Below are 26,098 nucleotides of genomic sequence, written 5' to 3' on the forward strand. Positions count from 1 at the left end.
CTGAAGACAGCACAATTACGGCAGTGCACTCACAAAGGCAGAACCTTAGATCTGCTCGGATTTTATACTGTTTCTTTGCCCTTCCAACTACTGATGAATAATTGCATAGCGAAAAGCCCTCGCAAATCTGAATTCTTAAAGAAAAAAATGATTACTGTAGTTCAAAAAGTTAACAGGTGTATTAAGTTTTCCCTCCCAGTAAACCTAAAGTGAAGTCTCCTTATGACTGCTTTTTCTCCACTTATGTCTTTATAAATATTATTCAGAGGTCTCAGAGTGACCCTGAACAGAGTCTGATGACTGAGAAAGATAGCAAGAAATGCCCCTAGTGTTTTTCCCCGGTCCTGCCTTATTATCAGATCAGAAATCACAAAGAATAAATTGCAGAACTGAATTGCAAGATTCAGGGAGGAGAAAAGTTTAGCCGCAGCTTTTCAGCCACATCATTCTCTATAAGCATGTAATAGGAATCATTATCTATAGCTCTCTGCATTTCTGAAACAAAATCAAGCACCAGCTAAAGACAGAGATTTTAATCCTACAGCCTACATGGCTTACTAAGAAAGACGTTGTAATTTAAATAGGAGGTAAAGGTATAATGCAGAATTAACTGATAAGGTTCTACAGCCTGTAGAAGAGATTAGAGTAGGCGATGATTTTAATAGTCTCTTCTGAGCTTAAAAACCATGAAAGCCGTGCTCTGCTTTTTTTCCAAAGTTGATCATTAAGATTGGAGTGCCTTTTGACATTTTTGGACAAGTCCCAAGCTAATTTTCAAATCAAAAAAGATTTTCAAAACTTAGAACATTTGGTAAAACTTTTGAAAAAAGAAAATAGTGAAAAACTGGCCCCACACAAAGTGTAGGGAAAGGGTTGTGTGTACTACCGAGATTGTTCATGCACAGAGATTTGTCTGCTCTTACTGCACTTGCTGTTTTGCTGACTCCTAGTGTGTCCATGCTCATGTTTTGCAGCAGCTCAATTTTTATCTAGTCTTTGCAGCTTGGGGGACTGGGAGTGCTTCTCTGTTTACTTCTCTGCTACAAAAGCAGAGTCTCTTCCAGCACATAGAAACTATCAAGATGATGAATTATCCATTCCCTCCACTCCCAGTTATAACCATCTCAGTTACTTGTACGACTAGATACTTGTTGTCAACTCACATTCATAAGTATTCTACTGTGGCCAAAAGTGGCAAAGCAGCAACACATAAATCAAAAGTTTTAATTTTCCATTCCGTACACCACAGTCTACTAGAAGATTCAAAACACACTGAAGAAGCTGTAAAGGAACACAGACCTTACAGCTGTGTGTACAAAAGAACAAATGTAGGCATTTACCAGACCAGTTAATGTTGTGTAGACCCGTTATAACAATTATTTGCTTAGAGCTTTCAGCCTGTCATTTTCATTATGCTGAATGGAAGAGCAGTTCAGCTGCTGCCCTGAATCTCTCTCTGAGGAAGGATTTTTCTTTCCACAGCCCATACTGGGAACCTAGCACAGGTACGTTCCTAAATTAGGTGCCTGAATTTACATGACGTGACTACTCTTGTGCGCAGAATAGCATGCACTTACACCCACAACCAAGCAAACAGCAGAGTTCACTCTCCCAGGCAGGCTTGTTTCATGCAGTGGCAGTGTTCCGCATTCAGTTGAAACCCATGTGAACAATATGGATCTGCCAGAAAGTTCTCTATGGCTGTTGCCTTACATGGCCAGCTGGGAAGCCAAAAAAAAATCGTGCTCTCTTTCATGCTAATTCATTGTCCAGATGCTGCAGTAGGGTCGGGGAGCATCAAAGGAAGGTGCCTGCACACAGCTCCAGAAGAACAGAGCATGTCTGGGGTAATGGCGCTGTGCTGTGAAACCACTCTTCTCCCAGAAGAGCTGCCCAAGCTCTCAGCTCTGCCAGCGGCACATGACGAAATGCCAGGGGAAGTTTTAGGCTGGAGGAGGAAAGAGCTCAGACCTGACAGTGGTATGAAGGTGGTGAAAATACAGGAAAAAGGATTGTAGGATTCAGGGCCGAGGACTGATGTTTTACAAGGGTTGTAGGAGGTTCCAGGGAGCTGTTGTGCAGGGCTATATTTTAGGCAGCAGACCTGGGAGCAGTCATAGAGCTTCACTCCAGGCTCTGTCTTCTTCCAACTTCAGCCCCACCATCCTCCTTTGGGTATTTCTGTGGCAAAGAAACTGCTGAAAGAGAGATACCTTGTGCTTCAGCCAGTCCCATGAGGCTAGGAGGAGAGTAGGATGAGGTGGTGCAGGGCCTGGTGATCAGCCTGAGTACAGCCCCTCTGTCACCTCCCTCTTCCCCTGAGCCTGCCTTTAGTCTCACCTCCTCAGTATCCCCAACTTGGCCCTCTGTGCAAGGAGGAGGAAGCCTTGCTCCTTGCTGGACCCAGGGAGTAAGGACACAAACCCACTGAGAATCATCCTTCTAGCCCTCAACAGCATCAGGAAGTGCAGCAAATGCTGGCTTGGGGAAGGAGGCCATCGTAGCAGCCCACATTTTCTCCACTGTTTGGGTGCAAATTCAAACTGGAGCCGTGTCTTCCTGTCCTTAGAATATCTGCGCCCTGCCTCTGAGAACTTCCCTCCTACACAGCAGGTAACACTGATAGACCCTTTCTGACATGTGCTGATAGGACCCCAATAGAGTAACATTCAAGCATGAACAAATTCAAATGTCAGTGATCTGCCTGGACTTGCACAAGGTTTAGTTATTTCAGCTTTTTTGTTTTGGTTTGGTTTTTTTTGGTTTATACCATTTGTTCCTGTCTGCCTTTCTTGTTGCAGGGGGGGATGGAGTAAGCTGGTTAAATGACTGGCTTTGTACTATGCTCCAAATACACTATTTGGGGCTTATTCTCATCGTTTCTAGCAAGTTGTTCTGAAGCTTAAACTCATGAGATTTGTCTCCATGGTAGGGAGCTTTTGGTTCACTTACAGCAAGTGAGCAGAGATATATTTTAGGGTAGTAGTCCTTTAGCCTGGCCGAAGATAAGTACTATTAAGATAAAATAAGGACAAAAGGGGAACAAGTTCTTGCCTAAAATTAGGCAAAGTGTTGACAGAGCTGCGACAATGTACCATCCCAGTTGCAAGTTTCAGATTTTGACTTCTCTATAGCACAACAGAGATTTCACTACATGATTCTTGCTCAGTAACTGCAGATGAAAAGACTGATACCTTTCAGTAAATTAGTTATATGTTAGAAAATCCTTATTATTTTAGCACTCGTTGATTTGTTCATCAAGTTGTTACCCTGACTGCAAAAAATACTAGAAGGTTATCTTTCATTTCCCATTTGATCTAAAGGCTCCTGCAGACCTAGTTCTGCAAGACGGGCAGGAGGAGGTGGTTTCCTCCATGACACAACCTGGGAGACAAACCCCCGAGTGCAGCCACAGTTGCACCAGAAAACAGCACTGGCCTTGGCATAGCTTCTCTTTACTGTACAGAGCAATTTTATTATACTGGTGTGTAAAGCAGAGCCCCTCGGCAGCTGAGCAGGGTGGCAGGTGTTTGCTCACAAAAACATGATGCAGCTATTTAAGACAAGGGCTATGGAGCAGCGTGCTGAATATGGGAAGAATGTAGCTGTCCTCATTGAAATGTGGCTGCTGTTAACATTCCTGCTCTTACGAAAATCACTATGCTCATGCACTCTTCCATGACCACATTTGGGCAGGACTTTATTTTAGATCTTATCAAGAAGTCTTTCTTCCCACCAGAAAAGGTTTTGCAAAACTGTCAAGACTTTTCTTTCTGCATTTACTCCTTCAAATAGTTCAGCGATTATGAAGCCTTTCATTTTCACTGCTTAGAGTAAGCAGAATGTGACAAAGCTTTGAGAGCATAAAATACTTGTTTACACAGTACTTCTTGCTGTTGTACTTTACATCTCCCACAGGTATTTTTACTACGCTTTTTAATTCACTGCAATGCCATAACTTGAAACAAAGTCCTTCGATGTCAGTGGTTCAATACTAAATAAACAAACTCAAGCAATAAGAATTGCTTTAAATCAATAAGTCTTTTAGTCAAAGAAGTGTGGACTTTTCAGCCAGATTGCATCACCGCAACTTTCAGGCAAGCATTTCTGAATAGTTTAAACATCACCAGGAAACCAGGAATACAAACATTTGCAGGGTAAGTTAGGTGCCCTATCAGCTGCATTATACCTTCCAGCTTACAAGACAACTGCTGCTTTTTGCTCCATCTCCCGTGTATATACCCTTAACTACTGCAGGGTCAGGATTGCCATTTAGCAAAGTACTTGCGCTATGCTTTAACACGGACTTAAGCTGACACTCCTACCAAACAAAAGCAGCCCTCACACCTTGCCCATCTTTCTCTCTGCGTGCCTCTTGGACACTCTTAATTCACAGTAAGCAGACGGATAACAAAACAAGACTTTTCGGCTGCTGTGGCTTCCCAGGCAGGGTGGGGAGAGGGTTAGTTTTGCAGCCACGTTAGCTCACTGAGGCACCTCCCCGCAGCCACGGGCACTGGTGCCAGCCAGGGATAAGTGCCGAGGCTGGGGACAGGGCCAGGCAACAGCAACGGCTTCCAGGCACGAACGCCACCAGTAGGTCACTGGCAGGCTTCCACTCTGAACAACCTGCTGTGCATTAGTGCAGTCTCAATAGGCATTTGGCAAGCCTTGCATCACCTCCTACAAAAGCATCTACCTCCTTAATGTCATCATTAATTCTGTGCCAAATGCATCTCATTTCAAGTAGGAAACAATAAAGAAAGGCAAAATTGTGGAGGCAATGGTGCAGAGAAACCTCAAGAGTTGTGCTTCCAGTGGATACACCTTACCACTGCTTTCAATACGATTGCCACAATGCAGTGAAAGTCAGAAAATCAGAAGAATTGGATTAGTAGTAAAAAAAAGAATATAAATCTGAACTGGATCTGATCCAACTCAGTATCATGTTAAGTACTACAAGTAAATCAAGTCATTGTGAAACTCTTAGGAGTTTGTCTTCATTACTGAACAATAAAACTGCAGGGCAACCTTTCACATAATTCCATTATAAACTGTGGTGTTGCAGGAGACAGGTATATGCCCAGTTTTAAGAAACACAGAAAATATAAGTGATTTTAAACTGTATGCAAAGAACCCACTAAACTATTGTGCTAATAACACACAGAAATTAAAACACACAATCTCAAAATGAGAAGGTTTGAAAACAAAGAATCTTAAATTCCGTTTTTCTGAAATAACTATTAAGATAATCTAAAAGTAAAGAGGTGCAGGTAACACCATCAAAGGATATCTGTGGAATTATGTTAAAAGGATGCTTCTTTTCACAGTTTGCCTATGGATATCTCAAACCCTTTGTTTCTAGTCAGCTAGAAAAAGATTCACTGTTTATCTGACTTCCACATGCATAGTACATGCATTTTGTCTGCTTACCCTCTGATGCTGATGCTAAGCAGCTTCTCAAACGTGTACCTGACAACGTAGTGTATCCTGTGAATTTGCAGTACTTATTGCAACATCAGGGATGATGAAGGAAACAAAATAGATTTGCTGTCAGTGGAAACCAAATCTTTTGGGTTGATGGACTACGAGAATTCCTCAGTAAGGATCTTGATAATTAAAGTGTCAACAAAATTATGTGGTTCTTCCCATATGAATGACATCTCTTGTTAATTATCCATCCCTTATATAGCCCTTGGATCCTCTGCATAATCAAATGTGGTAAGACTAAGTTCACACTCCACTAGAAAATTAAATCATCCTAGTTAATATTTCTGTTCCAGGAGAGGTCAGTATTCTCTATTTCAGAAGCAACAAAGAATACAATCCCACACAAAGCACGGGAAGACTTAAACTGTGCTTAGCTATACTCTAAAGGCATGGCATATCAAAGCTGTAAACTCTGCAGCTGGATATAGAATTCTCATTCTTTCTAAAGAATATTCATGCTGATCCACATAAGCATTGGTGATCAACTACACTGTGCTCCTCTAACCCTCCTTTATGGAGCACAAGGCTGCGCTTGTAGAACAGCACACCTGCTAAATATGTATTTATGGAACAAAATCCAACCTGTGCATACACAGTACTTACCTCATCTGCTCACATAAATACTGTCCAGTTACCTTTCTGAAAGCAGGAAACATTTTACGCTCATGCATAATTTTTTCCATCAAGAAGTTACTTCAAAAAATTATTGTGCCTTTGGAAGTATAACATGCTTGGCTACACTTTGTATCTAGTAATCTAACAACTGCTGTTTGTCCATTCTAGTATTTAAAAAAGTATGTAGCAGATTTCAAATTTTGAGATAAATAGGAATTTCTCTGGCTAATAAAACACAACCTATGGTACAGTATATCTGGCTTCTACAGAGTAACTGGGAACCTGTGTTAAGCAACGTTTCATTTTACTGTGAAAAGGCAGTGTGGTTACTTTCTACCAATAGAATATATTACAAAGCCAGGCCAACTGCATTCTAAGATCAGGTTTATACTACAAATTGGGGGTCAGCCAGCGTTCAAGTTTGATTAAAGGATCAAAAGATTACAGAGACTACATTATCTATGAGTATTTCATTAATGAGTCATATTCACTGGTTTTAAAAGGCCCTTTTAGGGTCTCAAATTGAATACAAATTGCAGGCTGCTAAGACATATCTCAAGTGCTCTGTCGCATGGCTATCCAGCTACCGATTCCCCACTCCTTTAAGTTGTGGTGTCCCCCCACACTGTGCTATGCTAACTCCTTCTGCAGGCAAAACTTTCACGATTGTTGCAGCTACTCTGTGGCAGCAGCTGGTCAAGAATCAAGAATAAAACTCACACAAGCTATTAGAAGAAAGCAATCTGCTTTTCGTGCTAACAATTTTGCATGGTAGCTTCACAGCAAATGAGAAGCGGGGTCAAATGGGAACTGGATCTCACTGATCTCCAGCCATCACACAGGGTCAGTCTACATTGTACTCCAAGTGCAAACTTGTCTCTCCCCACAGTTGGGCATGCAGCCATGCTGAAGCAGAGTGGACCAGAAACTCTGTGCTGCAGTCCTGCAGTCAACATTCAGCCCATTTCCCCGTGGCAAACACTCACCAATTCAGTCACGACAGCCGGGGCTTCAGCTGGCTCTGCAGCGTGGCCACAGGGGCACCATGCGTGCTGCAACCTTGCTCAGCAGGTTTTTTGCCACAGGCTTTTACCTACCTCTTGACCCGCACCTAGCATCACCCCATTGGAATAGCCAAGTTCTGCTGCTGGGGTGTGGGTGGGCTTTAAACACTGTTACCATGACTGGTAACGGGCCTGAGCCTTTGTGTCCCACTGCCCTTCTGTGACGTGACACCGGCACTGCTCTGCAGCACAGCTGGGAGAAGTCACAATGCAAACTGTTGCCGTCCACAACAGGTCTCCCCCCAACCCTGACGGATCAGCAGTATTAAACAGCAGCCAGGCAGGCTGGCAGCAGTCTTGTGGCTATTTTTTTTTTTTTTTTTTTTTTTTAAATTGGTTGGAAAAAGAAGTGCTGAGGTACCAACAGGATGACTCCTGTTCCTACCTCTGCCTTCAGCGTGGTTCCAAAGCATGTTTATCGACATGGTGATAGGTGCTTTATATATACAAATGCTGGCTCATCATTACCAGTAGCAGACCAGGAATAATTTCTTTAAAATATTCCCATGCGAAGACAACTGTTACAGTTTCCTGTGTGTCACACAGCTGCAGGTGAAGAGTGTAACAGTTCACAGAAATATTAAAGGGACCCAATGATCACAGACTAGCCTGGAAATTAGCATTCAAAGTTACAATTGTTTGGTGTTGGGTTTGTGTGTGGGTTTGTTTGGGTTTTTTTAAATCCAAGACTCGCAGCCATTTAAATTCCTAGAAGTAGAGACCCTAATGGCTGCAAAAGTCCTCCAAAAGAAAATAAGCAACAGAACTCTCTCCCACGTTGTGCCAGAACAGGACCCAGAAAGTGGCCATTGTGGCTATGAGAATTCAGTCTTTGAAAGATCTGCCAGTCACGAATGCAGTGGCAGATTACCGTTCTTAATCTGAAACATCTCCCTACTTATGTGGCTGTGTCCATGGACTGACAAAGCAGATGATGACTGGAGGACCAGCCAGTTGTACTGGTGAGAACTAGCAGAGGACCAAGATGAGCATACTTGAATGAAGTGCCTAAAAGTTCTTTATCAGTTTTGGACAAATCTCATTTTTGATAATATGCGACTTTCAGCCCTTGAACAGCAATCTGGGCAGGTACCTACTATCCTTCAGTCATAGCCCAGAAAGAATCCCAAAAAGCCGCAGGCCTCTTCCCAAACACAGCGGTTAATGCCAGTGCTGCCTGGGGCTACTGCAAGGCACGTGCCTTTCCACTTTGCTTATACCAAAGGTGAGGAAGGGGATTAGTGAAAATTCTCTCTCCTCAGCTCCTACTGACCTCCAAGCAAACCTCCAGCAAATGCATACTGCTGGCCACCAAGGGGAGGGAGTCAGGCCAAACACAAAGAGTAGGCAGCATTCCCTTCACAGCTGTAATATTTACATAGAAAAAGGTTGTTTAGATGTTTAAATAATGGCTTTTGCCCAACACCTATCAATGCAATGGGCGTGTGCTTTACAGCAAGGAAAAAAATCCTCCATCATAAATATTAAAAAGCTTGTGATGGTTGTGGCGTAGACATGGAGTGCTTCAGTTTCTGCTTCTGAGGAAATAGCCATGCTGTTGCACCCACAAACCATCCTATGAAAAAGTTATTTCAGCAACAAAACCAAAAGCACAGGTATTTCTTCTTAACCTAACTGTTCTGGTTCTCCAGGCTTATTAATGCAAAGAGCCACATTTACATTTAGCAGCAGTCTCATGTTCCATTTCCTCCAATCCTGTAATCGTTATTAGCTTTGTAGTAAATAAAGTAATTCTTACCTAGGAAAGGGACAGAAAAACAGCCCACGCATTTTGAGCAGTGAATGTGCTGTTACAAGCTTCGGAATATTAAGACTCCTTTTGGAAAAAGAGACCCTGTAACCCAGCTGAATAGAGATCAACATTTACATCCTTCACACTCTGACTTGGTCTCCTTCGTTTTCCAGTGCCCTCAACTCCTTGGCCAGGGCAGGGGAGACCAGCTCTGTGCAAGAGGTCACCTTTCCAGCGGCTCCAGCAAAAGCTCCTTGGGCACTGCTGCTTTTCTCACCTACAGAGATGAGCGTCAAGTGCTATGACTGCCTTGCAATTGCTGGTGGGGGCTGGGGGTTGGGAGGGAAATGCATTGTTGTTTCTTATTGTTTGTAGATTCCCAAATCTACAAATCTGAACTGTGAAACCAAACTGTATCCCAGAGACAGGAATTAATTTTAACGTTCTTTACCTTCACACTTCATGAAGAAAAGAAGCTTCCAAGGCCAAGACATATCGTGGGCAGATGGCTTAGAAAGATTCCCATCAACAATGAAGCTGAGTGCAAAGCATGTCTTCTTCAAGACTGGTGGCATTTCGAACAGAAGACATCAAAAGACTAAGTCTGACTTCCAAGCTACTTAGCAAATAAGCATGAGAGAGAGAACTGTAAGAGTATGGAAGCTAAATAGACTCCAGTGGCAAGAATGGAAGCAGCAGCAGCAAAAAATAATGAATGAACCTGCCCTGAAGAAGGAAGTATACAGCCATTGAAAGTACCATGAGAAAATGGAAAAACTATCATTTACTTATAATCAAGGCATATTTTACTGACAAATGAAGAGATCTCATGGTAAGATGTTTTACCTACATCAAGAATTTAACATCACTATAGCCCTCACTTGAGCTACAAATGCAAGAGATTTTTGTATACTTCATGCTGACATTTCTGGAGAGAAATTATAACACAATTCTCAAATTTATTCAGATTGATTAGCAATAGCCATATACTGCAGCAGCTGCCTTGCCATGGCTCAGCACTTTGAGCACACAAACTGCATGAAAAGTGTGACAGTAGTATAATTTTGCTGATAGTTTTAGAATTTTACTTGAAACACATATTTAAGGAGGAAATTACTTCTCCCAGGCAATTAATGATAGAACAAGAGGGAATGGGCTCAGGTTGCACCAGGGTAGGTTTAGGTTTGACATTAGGAAAAAAATTTTCACTGAAAGGGTTGTCAGATATTGGAACAGGCTGCCCAGGGAGGTGGTTGAGTCACCATCCCTTAATGTGCTTAAAGGTTGTTTAGATGTGGTGCTTGGTCATATGGTTTAGGGGTGTACTTGTGAGAGTAGGGTTGACGGCTGGACTCGATGGTCTCAAAGGTCTTTTCCAACCTGAATGATTCTATGATTCTAAAAGACAGCTCTTCTTTAAAACAGCCAAATGAAACTCCAACAGTATACAGAAGGTAAGCACAATGTATATTCACATGACCGTCAAGGACTATAAAGCTCAAAATCTCATTAAGCAGTATTGGTTTTAAAAATCACAATAGACTTGAAATCATGAAAATGTTTTTGGAGCATTTGCCAATCCTCATCTGCTGAATCAAGGCACCTTTATGCCTTCTATCATTTAGACTGCAAACCAGAATCATCACCCATGCTGCTGGTTCTGTTCAGCAATCTCCCTCCAGCGTCCCCAAGATGGATGGTTACAATTGATCATGCTGGACCCACAGCTGGAAAGTCCATCTGTTCCTGGCTTGCGAGGGTATCACCTTCTGTCATGTGTTTTGGAATGAGAGTAAAAATTACCTTCATAGTCCCAGCCATCTATTTCAATGAAGCTGGGCCACTGAAGGAGGTTTAACAACACATCCTGTTAATCCTCAAAAGTGTTTTTGAAAGAACTTCAACACTGAATTTTCTTTCCATATTATTGCATTAGGACTGATCAAAGTTGTGCTCTGGGTAAACAGTAATTTTTCCATAGACTTTAGCAGCAGCTGGAGCAGACACTAGAACACCTGCTGAGAGGTTTTCGAGCTCACTTCAGCTCCCAAGCAAAGAATATGACAGCAGACAGATATGCTGATCAAGAACGGAGAATAAAAGAGTACCACAAAAACTCCTTTCACTCTTCACTGCCTCCTCCAACATACTTAGAGCAGTGAGGAAACGCTGGCTATTTCATTCCATTCACTGAGTGGTAAAACAATGCATCGATACCTGGAGACTTTTGGAGGAAAAACAGTTCAAGAACTTGAAATGTTCATCTACTGTGTGGTACTTTAAACTCTTTTGGAAAAAAAAATCCTGGGAACGCACATCAAAATCTTCAAAAAAATCCACGTCAAACACTTCTTGTGGAATAACCAGGAATTTGGATGCAGCAGCAGGACTCAGTTGTGGGAGAAAAGGACACAAAAGGAGGCGGCAAAGCAAGCAGCACAATTCCTACAGTGACAAGAAGTGCTGCTGATCCAACATCTGCAAGTCTGAAACCTTCACTCGGCCTTACTGACTGCTGACTCCTGTCTCACAACACCTTCACCTAATGCTTACCTAAAGAGACAAGATAGTATTTATCAAGCACCTTGTACACTTTTACATCCTATTACATGTTTAATCTCTGGCTTTAGAGCTTCCCACCATATGTGTATAGATTGTATTGTAACAACTGAATCAGAACTCCTATTTTTAGCTGCCCTGAGATGCAAGGAACAATGTTTGGAAGAAAGTAAAAAAAAAATTTAAAAAAATTTAAAAAAAGGGCTTACATTTATTTCCTAAATAAAGCACATAAACATGGTCATGTTTTTATAAGTAGCAAACTTCTCAACTAAGGAGATTGGGCAGCAAACCCTTGACCACATAAGTAAAACTTGTTAGATCAGGTGTTGGTAATAAAATCTCATCTTGTGGGCCTTAGAGAAGCAATGTATTTATTCACTATACAGCAGTATCCTGAAGAAAGCCATCTATTTGGTTACAGAAAGGTTTACAAAAGCCAAAAATGTAACAGCAGACAGTTACCGCAAAGCCCTTCATCATAAATGCCTGATTAAGTGAAGGTGACCTTGTACAGTACTTAGCAAAGCAGGAGATGTCACCAGTAGCGATTTCCTGAAATAAATGCAGCTGAGTACAGACAAGGCTGAGACAGCAGTTGCAAATGCAGCCCGGTCGACGACAGTAGCTGGAGAACCCGCTGTACCAGCACGACTCTAAAGAACAGTTTGCTAAAGAAGTCTTTTGGCGGTGCAGCGCGGCTTTTTCTCTCTCTCACTTCCTGCACCACTGCTGCCCTCGTCGACAGAAGGAGATCTACCTGCTTGTTCTCATCAGGTCCTGACAGAAACAGAAGTGCGGAAGGAGTCCACCAGCCCCAGGGAACTGACACCTCATTGTTGCACTCCACTTCTGAACCTCAACCTAGATTTCCAATTGATGGCCACATTAAAAGGAATAAGCGTCTGCTTCCTGGGAAGAGGACATGTGGCAAGAACCTTGCTGAAATTCAACAAAACCCAAAACCAAACAAAATTTTCTATTAAAAAAACCCCAAACAACATGCAATACTCACAGGCCATTAGAGAGCTCTCAGTTACAACTCCACACCTGTACTGTGGAGCAGGAAGAGGGGAAAAGAGTACAGACCAAGTATATGAAAGGGTAAAGTAAGAACAAAACATCCAATGGAAGTTGCACTCCCAAACACAGAAAAAGAATTGATCTTTTAACACCTTGAGTAAGGAAGAAAACCCACCCCAACCCATTACATCCACACACCCGGTGCTATTCTGAAGTAACTCTCAGATGAAAAAAATCACACTACGGTCTACGTGCAGATTCAGAGCTGATGCAGAGTTTTAACATCTTTGAAAATCCTGGAAAAAGCAGGACGCTTTATTTTCGTGTATATCAATATTCTGCCAGAGCTAAGGAACGCCAGTGTCAACTGAAAAATTCTGTCAAAAACTTTCACCTAAGTTATGATTCCAACAACTCCCAAGAGGTGGTGCGTTTTTTTCCCTTTTTCCCAATAGCTTGTTACTTACCCCTAGAACAAGTTCACAACCTAATTATTATTGCCGCTCCCTTCTCTCACTCACAAACATACAACTGTAACTCATTAATCCCCAGCATGCATTAGATTGATGAAACCTCCTTAAAAACTGTTCTCAAATTGTATTTCTCACACTCTGATGGTATACATAGGGTAGAGGCTACAGCCTTTATTTTTGTCTACTGCAAGACTAATATTGAGAATACTTGGGGTTTTTTTTAAGTGACATGTTTGCCATAACTCTTACTTGAATCTTCCAGCTCCTCTCTATAAAGAGCTGCCTGTTCTTCTGAAATGAAATCTTCCAGCTCCTCTCTATAAGGAGCTGCCTGTTCTTCTGAAATTAAGTTACTCTTTGTGAATGGCAGGCCACTCCAGCTTCTTCTGTTACACGTAGGTAATCCTACATGCACAGAAATTTCTCCAAGCAGTGCAGCAAACTTTCCAGTCTCTTAAATAAATCTTCTATCAGCTATTTCTAGACAGCAGTGGTAAAGCCTTTTAAATCAAATGATTAGTGTTTTGTAACCTGAGTTTGTTCTCAAGATAAACTGTTTGTCATAAAATAATTAAGTCATCAACTACCTAAAGAATTCTAAAAGCATTCGTTATACAAGCAAGGCACAGAAATTCTCTTAATTCATACCATTAAAATACTTCAGTTGAAAACAACATTGTTTTTATATATTTTATTATTATTAGCTTACTATTAATTGCGGGCTTAAAACAGTACTCTGACAAAGGATGCAATTAATACACATTTCGGTTTTGCTATGCAGATGAAAGCAACCATGTAACTAAAGATGCGGTTAAGAGAGAAGGAATTGTTTAATACATCTCGTGGCCGCCTTCTTAGCTGTTCCAGGAAGAGGAATTTTTGCTTGGCAAGTGTTGGACAACGCGAACAACAAGCGGTGCCAATAGCTCTGCCTATAGGAGCCTTATACCACGTATGTCAGACATTCATAACAGCTAACTGGTTCAGACTAAGAGAGACTTATTTAAAACCTTCAACAATTCCATTGTGGCAGAACCTACAGAGGAGCCTGATGTGGAGCTAAGGGAGACTGTCGGAGGGAAAAGGAGAAACAGGAGGCTGATTCGAGAGGGAGATGGGGTAGAAAAGTCCACGAGCTAAGAAATAAGATGGGGTAAGCCTGACTTTCCACACTCCCTCCACTGATTTCACGCTCTTTCTGCAGGAAGGGGTGGCAGAGACCACCCTGGTGTGCGAACACTCCCTGTCAGCCCGAGCAGGAGCTTTAGGCACAGGCCACTCTGGCGCTGTGGCAGCGAGGCAGAAAACAGGGCCTTTCATTTCCCCGTCGTCATGGCAGCTTCAGGCCAGCAGCGATCATTACCAACTCGCTTTTGCCATCCTGGTTTGAGTTGAATCACAAACCCAAAACACCAAGTTTGGTAATCTCAGCTGAGTTCTGCTTTGCACAGCTATTTATATTCGGCACGTGGCACGGTCAAAAATCTCAGGATATTCGTCCATGGTGGTATTAATAGAACAAAAAAACCACAAGAGGTTTACTGCATTGGTTTTTCGGTTCTGCCTTTAGCTGCATAGTACACAAATGGTGTGTGAAAGCAAGACAAACACGTTTCTATTCTGTTCACAGTGTATCTTCATTTGAAAGCTGGCACCTACAGAAGCCTGACAATCAAACAAAAGGACTTTGAACAGGCTTTGCCATGACAAGGCTATGATAATTGACTATGATAATTGAGGGCACAGGAGTTATTTCTCCAGTGACTGGAGGACATGCACTGCTGTTGCTGTATGGAACCACCCTCCTGAACTAATTATTGAAGTTATTTCTTTTCTTGCTTTTCAAACTCTTTTAAGACACTGACTCCACTTTTTTATGGCATGCTCAGGTAAATCAGCCAAAGATTTCAAAGGGCATTTCATGAAGCCCAGTCACAGTTACTAGTAAATTAGCCCCTTTCTAACTACTCTCCTCAGTTTCTGGACATCACTTGTGTTTTAAGACACAGAAGTTACCTGAAAGGGTGTACTGAGATTCATGTTGTTGAACAAGGAAGCAGAAGATTCTCAAAAAAAATCCTCGAATACCCACACAAAAAATAAACGTGTGTTTTGCAGGTTTTTTTAAGGAATGGCCTGACCTATGGAATCACCCTCACCCCAAATTAAACTGCACTACAATCTTCCTAGGAGCAACAGCAGCACTGAAAGAGAACTCATACTGAAGGGGCAGTTTAGGGATAGTGTTCCCTCCTGACACTCATAAATTAAGATATGTGCCTCAAAACTTAATCTCCAGGCTGTTGACCTGACTTACAGAAGGGGGAAGGAAAAAAAAAAAAAAAAAAAGAAAAATATCAGCACCCAAAGTAAATTATTCACAACAGAAGTGTTTACAAAGCATTCTTCATGTTTCATCATCTCTTACATCTTGTACCTTTGCTAGTAGTACTTACAAAAGAACAGCAAAAAAATCTTTTATGCATTCTAAAATTGCTGGTCTTTCCTAGGCAGCAACCACTCCATTTCATTACTTCACAGAGCTATATTCTTACCATGGCTCTTCAATATATTTTTATGGAAGTAAAATAGTATTACCTGGCAGAACTATAAGATCCTTTTCCTTCAAAATTTACCTTTGTTCTGGAGAGAAGAATGAAGATTTGTCTTATTCAAAGCATCGACTGACAATTTAAAATAATTAAAGTAAAAATAAAAAGAAAACACAAAGAAATTGTCCTTCGTAAAAACATTTACGTAATAAAAATGAGTAATTCTTCCAAACAGGTTCTCACAATGATGAGTTTTGCAGGCAAAGACAAAGATTGTTCTCAGCGTATGACGCCACGTGTGAAGGGATAAAGTACTGGCACACTACTTGAAACCCTCTGCTTGTTATACAGCAGTGCACCTACTGCTCCATCAGTCTGATTCTGCTGAAGCTGTACTCGCTGAACGACGTGCTACTGACTTCAGGAAAACAAATAAATAAATAAGCCAAGCTGTACAAGTCAAAGTCTGACCTCATTCACACACTCAAAATTTCAGACTAACAAGGCACTCTGCTTCCAAATATAATACGGAAAAGTGGTGGAGAGGAGACATTCCAAGTATTAAATTGGTTTGCAAAAGTGTAAGTACCAAAAGGGAAGCAAAGAGGATTTCAATTTTTACGCGCTACATCCTTCAGGGAAAAGTTTTCCTTTATATTAAGAATGTTTTATTGTATTTCTGGCAATCTAAAAGAGCCTTCTACTGAGGAACTGTTCCAGCAACAAGAATCAGCTGATCAGCAGGGACATGTCTCATGTCCCTTGATATGGATGGGGGAAGGGCAGGGGAGATCCATTTCAAAATTATTTTTGTAAGTCATTAAAGGATGAGACATTCTAAAACATTCAGTTCAGAACACATTTACTCAACTACTTTAAAAACCCCATAGCAGCCTTCAGACTTTCAGATTCATGGCACAATGTGCATATTAATTTTGGCATTATCCATTCAGACTTGCACATGTTTTACTGTTGCCATTTAAGTGATTCTAATAGGATAACACCATTGACAGCTTAACCTTTATTAAACTGTTGATAAAAGATGATTCTTTTAGCATAAAGTCAGATGATGACATTACAAAAATTATATAGCTATTACTAGATTACAGATAAACTATTTAAAAGAAAGTTCTCTTTATAATACTGGTCTTTTCTTTACAATTAGAGACCAGAAAAATGAGGGGTTTCTGTCACAATATTTTACTAAATTAGCATTTAAATCACACCTGAGGCACTTTTCAGAGATTATTAAAAGCTATGAACAATTAGCTCAGTCAGAGTTAACTCTGAAGAATAAGCCTATGGTTTTAACTGTTACTTATACAGTATTGCTACTATTTGCTTTTTAAATCCAGGTACCCCAAAGTTTAAAGAGTTTGTAAAATACTGAAGTCAGTTCCCAGCTTTCTGTCTATCTACAGTAACAATTATGCTTCTCTTATTTCTCAGATACAAGAGATTGTTTAAATATTAATTAAGCCTCACAACATAACCGTAAGGTAGGAATTGCCATTACTATTTATACAGAAGAGCTTGTGGCTTGCTGAAAGGAAGCATGAGGTGGACAACCCCATGGGCTGTCTTCCCATTTCATGCTCTCATAATGCAGAATCATTGACACTGCTCCAGCACATTGTATTGTTTTGATAGTTCTAACTACAATCATAATCACAAATTAATTTAAAATCCTGGTATTATCAAGAGAGAACACCACAAGCTCTTGTGTTCCCAAACACAAGACCGAAACACGGAGCAGAGAGATTTTAAAAAAGAAGATCTCTTGTACTTCAGTTGTTCTCGATCACTCAGTATAAAAACCTTTGCTGACTTTACAGAAAAAACACATATTTCCATACCTGGACATGCCAAAACATATTAAAATAACAGAAGTCAAACTCTGTTCTATGTATATTCACAGGCAGTTGGGTAGAAATTCTTGCCCCTGATTTCAAAGCCCTCCTGAGGACAGGAGAGCTTTGCAGCTTTCACATCTCACCCTACATCTAGCTGCTTGGCTAGAGTATTTGTGCAAGAAATAAACATAAATAAAAGTACATTGCTATGACTAAGAGACTAACAGATCTGCAACGCATTCATGGTCTCAAGTCAAGAGCGTAGGGCAGATTTGAAATACTAAGTTCCTTGATCAAAACTTAAAAACAATCAGACAATCTATTGGGATGGATGGAAGAAAGCTGTGTTCAGTGGGAAGGATCTTCTTGTTCCTTCTGGTGAATAGACCATTAGAAGAAAATGTTCGTCCACAAGTGTCACAGTTCTTCAGTATCGTATCCCAAAATGGGTCCCAGCCATTTCTCCACCTCTGCCACAGACACATTTTTTCTCAGCGCATAATCTTCAACCTGCAAAGGGACCACAGAAAATCATGAAGATTTGGAAACTCCAGCTTGCACCATTTACAAAATTTTTTGGAACATCTTTCACAAGGTCTTTTTGAATACTGTAACACTACCACAATGGACAGCGCGAGTTACCTGATCTTTACATATCTTGCCAACTGCAAAATATTTGGATTTGGGACTGGAAAAGTAGAGGCCAGAAACTGCAGAAGCAGGTATCATTGCCAGTGATTCAGTTAAACCAATTCCTGGAAAAGAGAATGAGAATTTTCTTACTCTCTGAATTGATAATAACAATAAATTCAGAACCCTCTTTTGCTGGGCAGCCTCTAGCAAACTCAAAACCCAAGGAGTTTTCAGATAAACCAAAATAATTTTCCACTTGTTCACTATTAAAAGAATACACATAGCTTTAAACATATTACAGACTTCGGTTACGGTATTACTGTAGAGTTAACTATACAGTCTGAAGGAAAAAACCTAGACGTTTTGGCAAAGGAAATGGGTAACCAGAGGTTTTGAAGTACATGAAGGTATTTTTGCAATTGTGGAAGTAGCAGTGCAACGTCTGACACGTAAAATATCAGAGAAAACAAATCGAATTAATTCCTTTTTTAAAAGTTACCATCCTGAGGTTTCTGTGGACCAGGAAATACACTCCTGAACTGGCTTTTTTCCTGTTTGTATCTGGAATGTTGTCTTGCAACCATAAGGATGTTAGAATTTTTCTCTGTCCAGCAGAACTCTGCATGAAATCTGCTAATTAGGGACATAACTCCTTCACCAAAAGCACTGGCAGCATTTTGCAAATTCTTCCTTGAATGAGGCAAAATAAAAGTGGCAAAGAAAAGAGGAAGACAGCAATTCCCAGAACTACTTTAGCTTGGCTTTTTTATGTAGCTCTTCACCACTCAGTTCACTCTTTTGTTGGCATTTCAATATTTCATTCACATAAAACCAGTTTAAGAATCGCAGTAAAGCAAAGAGAGGTACCTGTTGTTTCCTCAATGTTTGCAAGTTTCCACATGGTGAGTTTTTCTGTATGGTCAGGCTGGCTTGGATATCCAGGGGCAGGGCGAATTCCCTCGTATTTCATTCTGCGTAGGTCAGAGAGATCTAACTGCTCAGTAGTACAGTAAGCCCAGAATTCCATTCGAACCCTTTCATGGAGCTCCTCAGCAAATGCCTTGGAATAGAACGCAAAGATTTCTTTTATTATTATTTTTTTAATTTGTGCATACTGATGCAATAGCTATTCAATGAAGACAAACAATGATAGAGACTTTCTCCCCATTCCAATTTTAATTTTGAAGGGAGCTCTTATCATAGGTGAGAAATTTTATAGCATTAACATTCACATACAATACTTATTTCGCTAACTCAAGTATTTTAGTTTTTTTCTCTTATTGGGAGACAGTGTTTTTTCAGTTGGCAAGCTTTAAAATCCTACACACTGGAGGAGGTAAAGATGTGGACAAGTAGCTAGACAAGATGAAGTTCATTAGCCTATAGCAGCGATATGTCATTATAGCACTGCAGTCATCAGGTCACCTCATCCAGGTCCAGCTATGGAAGGCCACGTCATTCTTGCACCCCTGCTGATATCAGACGTAAGGAAGTGCTGCTGCTCTTTTTAGCAGAGGACCTTTCTTCTAGCTGAAAGTGGGCAACAGCTTTTCTTAACTGCTCTTACAGCTTACACTATTTCACCAGCAATGGTTGCCTTCAGGAGAAACTTCCACTTCAGTAAATACCTTTAGATAGCATCTAATAATAATTTCTAAAACTCTGTTACAGCTTGAAATACGCAACTAGAGCTAACCCTATTTGTGTTCTGCTGAAGTTGCTCTAAGTTTTGAAATGGTTACTCAGGTGTAAGCACAGGGGCAGGCAGATGGGGATGGAGAAGTAGGAGGGAAGGGACAGCATTCTCTAAACCAGTCAGAGCTTTAAGAGTATGTCTAAGCCTAAGACACGTTAAGTCAAAAGACTTGTACCCTGGATACATTTGCACGGTCACCATTAAAAGCAGAAGGCATGTCTGCAATTCAAGAATATAACTGGTGGGTCATGCCTGGGTCCAAACACATTCTCACCCAGATAAAGCAAGATTTGAAGATAGTTCTTTTTGACCAGTTTAGTTTTAAAATCTACTGAATTCTACCATCACAACCCTCATAAAAAGCTCAGAGGTGCTTTTGCAGCTGGAAGATATGGACAGCAGAATCCACTCTGGCTCAGAAGAGGACTCTCCTTCTCAGGACAACTTCAGTTGAATCAGTTCACTTTCAGATTTAATGCAGAGCACACACTACAGACAACAGTCTAAGTTTATGCTAAAACTTGAAACAGCAACCTGTCAAGCAAATATAGTACGCAGTCAGAAAATCTACAAGGAAACATGACAAAACCTCATACCTCTGCCAACCGATCGCCAAGAGCCTTTACCATTATGATGTTGTATTCATCATCTTGTTTCCTAAATTCACTGCATAGCTCCTCTACACCAAAGCAGGCCACAGCAAACAGGCCTAAGTAGTCACAAATGCCAGAATCCAGTGGTGCTATGAAGTCAGAGAGGCAGTAATATGGATCTGTGCAGGCAGAGTCCTTTTCAGCCTAAAGTAACAAAAAACAGTGCAATAGATCAGAATATTTTAATTTAAAATATATTAAGTATTAGAGCACTATTATCTAAAGAACAGTATTTTTAAGACTAAAGGCATTTCTGACAAACACCTAACTAGCCTTTCAGCCATGATGGCTTTCTTGTACTTGAATTAGAAGCAAAACACCTCTCACTCAGAGTGGTGAGTTTAGACACCACTAATTTCTTACACTACAAACCATGTGCTCAGTAACTCAGACAAAACAGCTCCCCAGGATGTAGGTTTACATTAGCCACACGCAAATACAAACAAAATGCATCTATCACTACTGAAAAGTCAGATCCCAAGCAAAATTCAAGCGGGTTTACAGAAACAGGAAACATCCTGCTTACTGGATCCTTTTCCAAAATGGAAAAAAGGGAATAGAAAGAGGTGACTGAATGCTGGCCATAGCACCTAACAGGAAGTTTTACCGTCGAGGATCATACCAGCGTATTCATTGGGGGAACATGACTGTTATTTAGAAAGTGGCATAGCACTTGTAAATCTACCCAGCTTACATAGAGTTAAAATTTATTTCATGGCTATTACTCAGCTGAAGATTCCTCTCTAAGGTTTATTCTGTGACAATATTTTAACAACGCTTTCCACCCACTCCCAATTGCAGTTTAAAAATAATGAATAAACCACCCTCACCCCCAAAAAACCAAAGAAAAACGGTCAACCGTTTCCCTAGTTTCTATAACCTACGAGGTTACCTATATACCATATAACTGAAAAAATATCCTTTTTCCACACAGGTGAAACTACGTTAATTTCAAGGTTATTTTGTAATGATTACAGTTAAGGAAAATATTAAGTGAATATCCAAATTTTAGATTTACATCACACCCTTAGTAGTGTCAATGTCATGGAGAGAACTCTGTGTACCAAAAGGAACACTTTATATAAGAAACAGGAGACAATAACTCTTTTCTATTTTGCTCTGGTGAAGTCTCTAGTGAATTACTACGTACACCAGATTGAAAGAGATGCGGCTAAAATACATAAGAGTCCAGAAGTACACTACCCACAATAGCACAGAGTTTCATAGCCTTAACCTTTGAGAAAAGCCTGAATAAATTGGGAATATATAAGATAAAAAGGCTAAGAAAATTAACAGTATTCCAATAGTAAAAACCATTACAAGATCATAAAATCAGATATTGTCCTTGGGAGAACCCTGGGAAAAGGCCAGGAAAAGAAACTGTAGTCAACTTCATTTACATGGGATATCAAAATGTTGAACTAGTTAGTAATGCCCTGAAACAGCCCTGCCTGAATGCTTGTGAGAACAGTTTATAGAAACATCTGCCACAGATTTTCACGATACACTAGATCCATCTCCCTGCAACACATAACCCGTTCCAGGGAACTGCAACAGATAAAGTCGTGTATTTCTTAGTACAGTTCTGCAATACTGGTAGTTAAATTTGTTTCCTGAAGACTCTGAATACGTGAACTATGAAGACACCAAGTCAGAAGGTAGGGAAGAAGGAGAGGCAGAATATCTTGAAAACGTTCAATCTATCAAAATAAATGCAAATCTAGGTAAGTACGATTCAAGTATGAATACTTAATGATTGCCTCAACCAGAAATAGCAGACAACTAATTCTGAACTGCCTCTTCATATGGGGAATTTTACATAAAAATTAAAGTCATCAAAACCACTTATCTCCATTGAGCTTTATTTTCCAGGTATTTTAATTATAATTGTTTTTAACCTTTAATACATTCAAGCAGAACTTCTCATCTAGGGCAGCATCCGGGGATATTAGAGAATTAAGGTTCATTAGGTTCTAATTTAGCACACAGGATCCATGGGACAAATTTCTACAGCACAGTGCTTAGGGCATCTTAAACGTTAAAACGAAGACAGAAAATGAACTTTGTATCTGAAGATGTCAAAGCTTTGACAACTACTACAATGCAAAATACTACAAATACTACAACACAAACACCTGGGTAACACTAACAAGATCTTGTTATTACTGAAAGAAGTGGCAAGACAATGGCTGCAGCCAGATTACAACCACCATTTTCTGCACAGATTTTAATAGGGCACTTCTGTTACATTCTTGCAAGTCCGGGGGAAAAAAAAAAAAAAAATCACTTTATTTAACAAATGTCCTGTCATTGTACCTGTTGCCTCAAGCCATAAAACGTTGCTATTGGTTCCGAAGATCCCACTGCCTCTTCTACAGCATACAAATGGATATCATCTTGAGCACTTTGAGCCGGCCAGAACCCAACCACACCTCTGGCTTGTAATTTCCTTTGATTAATCAATGTTTTCAGCAGATTTTGAGCATCATTATAAACTCTCTTCGCTTCCTCACCTATAAAAAAAAAGAAAACCCTTTAGAAAAGGCATGTTTTCACAACCGGCTAAATAGGTTTAAGAATTGCTGAAGATCGGTTCATTTTCCACATAATTCTCTGATGAGTGCAACAATCTGTCAGCTACAGCAAACATAGAGATAGCAGTGTGATTATGTTTACACAGTTGTAATAACATCCATCTTGAAAAAACAACCCAAAACATTTCATTCAGCACCCCTCTAGTAGAGGCAGAGGATGCAGAATAAACCAAGTAGCAAAGAACATGTGTGTCAACCTACATCACCACAGCGCAGCAGACCTGGAACATTGGTTTCAGTGTCACCTTTGCATTTTCGTCATGTATTTCCAAGCCTACTGAATAGTTTCAAAAGGAGACAAAGCCCTCTTGCCATCTTGACCCGCAACGGGGCACAGATATATTAAATGCTCTGCTGCCGTTTTCTGTCATTAAAATACCTCCCTGGGTTTTGGCAGGTAAACTCTAAATAAGATGATTGAGCATTTTTCCCCATTTATTTTTCAGCCTCACAGGCCAACGCTTGGTTCACTGTTGCTTTAAACAAATTATTTCAGCGACACTAGGCTTCCATGTACTTTCACTATTGCTATGTATTTCAAAACATTCAGAGCCCTAATGCAGCATGGCACATCTGTTGGGATTATTTACATAAAGTAAATGCATTTTCAATACTCACCTACAGTTTTATCATTAAAGACTTTAGGGAAACCCCGGTTGGGATACTTTCCCCTAAGTTGCCAGACATCAAAGAAAGGCTTCCAGTCAATGTATTCTACCAGCCTCTTCAGGTCATAATCTTCAAAGACTTTTGTGCCGATGAATTTTGGCTTAACTGTAGGAATCAGAAGTACAGTCCGACAAGACGAAAACAATTTAATATTATTCTTATACGTGCAGTATAATTGATGCTCACCAGCCTCCACCACTGCAAATGACCTCTCCCAAAGCAATTGTCTTTGAATTCTCACTGTCATATTATTCCCAAGTCATACCATACCCCACAGTTACAATGTGATTTAAAAAAAAAAAAAAGTATAACAGGCAGATAAAGCTGAAATAGAAAATTTAAGGCCTTTTGTTCTTTCATATAAATCAACACTTAGTAGCTGTCAGACTTCTGAGCTTATTTCATTGGCCAAAATAGCCAAAACAGAAGATCAAAAAAACCTGTACAACTTATCAATACCTAACGTATTTTATGGGCATATTTCATGTTTACAAATCCAGCTTTCACAGACATATTATGTGCTATGGTACTGTAGAACAGTTCTGTAAATTAATATGTAATTTGTAAGAACTTTTGCAACTACCACACACTTGTTCAGATGCATGTGCACAAGTGAAAAAGTGAGATGGATCTATGTTATGATGTAGCCACAAGCTTTGTACTGGTTTTGTCTCTGCTGTTCAATACTTTATAACACAACCTTTGTTAAGATGAGTTATTGAAAATCAGCAACTTGTTGAGTGTTGTAAATGAAATGACAGAAAGCAGTGAAGTGTTAACGTCAGTGCAGGATGCAACTTCTTGTGGAATGCTGTTTACACTTCTAGTCTATAATTTAAAAAAATCAAAATGAACTGGTACAGAAACTGATGGGGGAAGGGCAGGAAAAAGTATACAGAGAAATGTGATACAAATGCCATGTCACAACCTGTGTACCCTAAATACGATATAGTAAGCTTTGCAACATGAGTCAGTCTGACATTATTTTGCAAAGCAGGCATTAGACTTACCTTTGGTTATACGGTGTTATAGGTAACTCATTGTTTTAGGAATTTTTTTCCAATTTTTTTTGTTAACTATTCATTTATTTTCTAAATATACTGTGAAAAAATTAAAGCAGAAACAGGACACATTTTACGCAAAAAAAAAATTCTCTGCTCAGACACCAATTTACTCAAATTTTTAGATTACTGTATCCTGAAGTTTAATGAAGCATAATCTAATTTAAAATATATATAAAAATAAGTACATAGAATAAAATAAAGGAAAGGCACAGCAACCACAAACACCACCACATTTAAACTGACCTGGTTTGTGGCCTGATAACCAGTCATTATGGAAACCTTTTCTTCTAGCTTGCTGTAGAGATAGATATCTTCTTTCCTGTATGGACATAAAGGTTAATTTCACAAAGCCAGCCATCTTTCAGACAGATAAACTGTAACTGTTGACTGGGTGGTAGAGTTTTACTCAAGCTAGTATATGGGACAAAACTGACAACAGGTAGTTTCAGTTCCAACCACTCCCTGTTCACAAGCGTAAAGTAAGATTACATCACAACCATTTCATTATTTCTTCCTGCATACTTCTCATGAAACTGGCCTACAAGATCTCCAGTTCTTCTGAAGTACACCAGAAGTTCCTTTATTACTTCAACATACATGAAAATACAGGTACAGCAGGATATTCTCCTACTGCCTGCAAAAAGCTTAGGATTGCAGTGACACCACCACCAGTGACTGCAGCATGCCTCTGGGCAAATTACTGGCTCTTCTGAAAGGCACAGGAAGTTTACAGCAACTTCAGTAAGGCCCTTGAATTCACTTCGGACCTCTGCTTAAAGGAAAGTGCTGCACTCACTAATCTCAGTTTAGTGGACTAGTTCCCTGTGCAAAGACAGTCTTAAACTTGGTCAAACCAAATGTCCCCAGCAGGAGGCCTCAAGCTTTACCTTTACCAAGAGACCAGATGACTTTCACCTTGCTTCTGTGTTTATTTACAAGGATGGCCTCAGGAGTCTCATGTTATTCATTTCCTGCTGTTAATTTGCACAATCCAACTCTACATTTCATCGCTTCCTTCTCTTCACTGTCCTAAAATGGCAGCCTCAGCTCTCTACTTGGAGACTGCTCAGATCCCTAACCCAAACAATACAAGCACATCAGGAAAGCATGGTGTGGTAATAGAGGTGGCTTAGTACTTGCAAAACCAACCAGTGCCATTTTAATTACCCCAGTGTAGCTCCCTGTTTCAACTACTGCTCCAGGACAGCATTTGTCTCCTGTGGGCTGGTTAAGTTGACATGACTGCCAGTCCCATGGAGATATCCCAGACACCACTGATTGCCCCTTGAGGACAATCAAGAACTTGCCAAGCATGTGTTAGAGTCATGCAGAATTTTCCCTTATAGGTTAGAAAAGTCTACTTCATAAGCAGTTCTGGAAGTTTTCCATCAATTGTACTGCAGGTTT

The 26,098-nt window shown here is 40.2% G+C and overlaps 1 protein-coding gene across 1 annotated transcript in view; it reads right to left on the reverse strand.

Moving 5' to 3' along the window:
* Window positions 1–17,799: 17,799 nt before the first annotated feature.
* MTR (5-methyltetrahydrofolate-homocysteine methyltransferase) overlaps window positions 17,800–26,098 on the reverse strand; it is a 63,302-nt gene continuing 55,003 nt past the window's right edge. The window contains exons 27-33 of the mRNA XM_086460959.1: window positions 24,935–25,010; window positions 23,577–23,732; window positions 22,681–22,877; window positions 20,308–20,508; window positions 18,883–19,075; window positions 18,025–18,137; window positions 17,800–17,892 (exon numbers count right to left, since the gene is read on the reverse strand). Of these exons, the coding sequence (XP_086317085.1) occupies window positions 17,800–17,892; window positions 18,025–18,137; window positions 18,883–19,075; window positions 20,308–20,508; window positions 22,681–22,877; window positions 23,577–23,732; window positions 24,935–25,010 (1,029 nt within the window). The remainder of the gene's footprint in view (window positions 17,893–18,024; window positions 18,138–18,882; window positions 19,076–20,307; window positions 20,509–22,680; window positions 22,878–23,576; window positions 23,733–24,934; window positions 25,011–26,098) is intronic.

This window comes from Leptosomus discolor, chromosome 2 (genome assembly GCF_034619465.1).
Source record: "Leptosomus discolor isolate bLepDis1 chromosome 2, bLepDis1.hap2, whole genome shotgun sequence".
Classification (NCBI taxonomy): domain Eukaryota; kingdom Metazoa; phylum Chordata; class Aves; order Leptosomiformes; family Leptosomidae; genus Leptosomus; species Leptosomus discolor.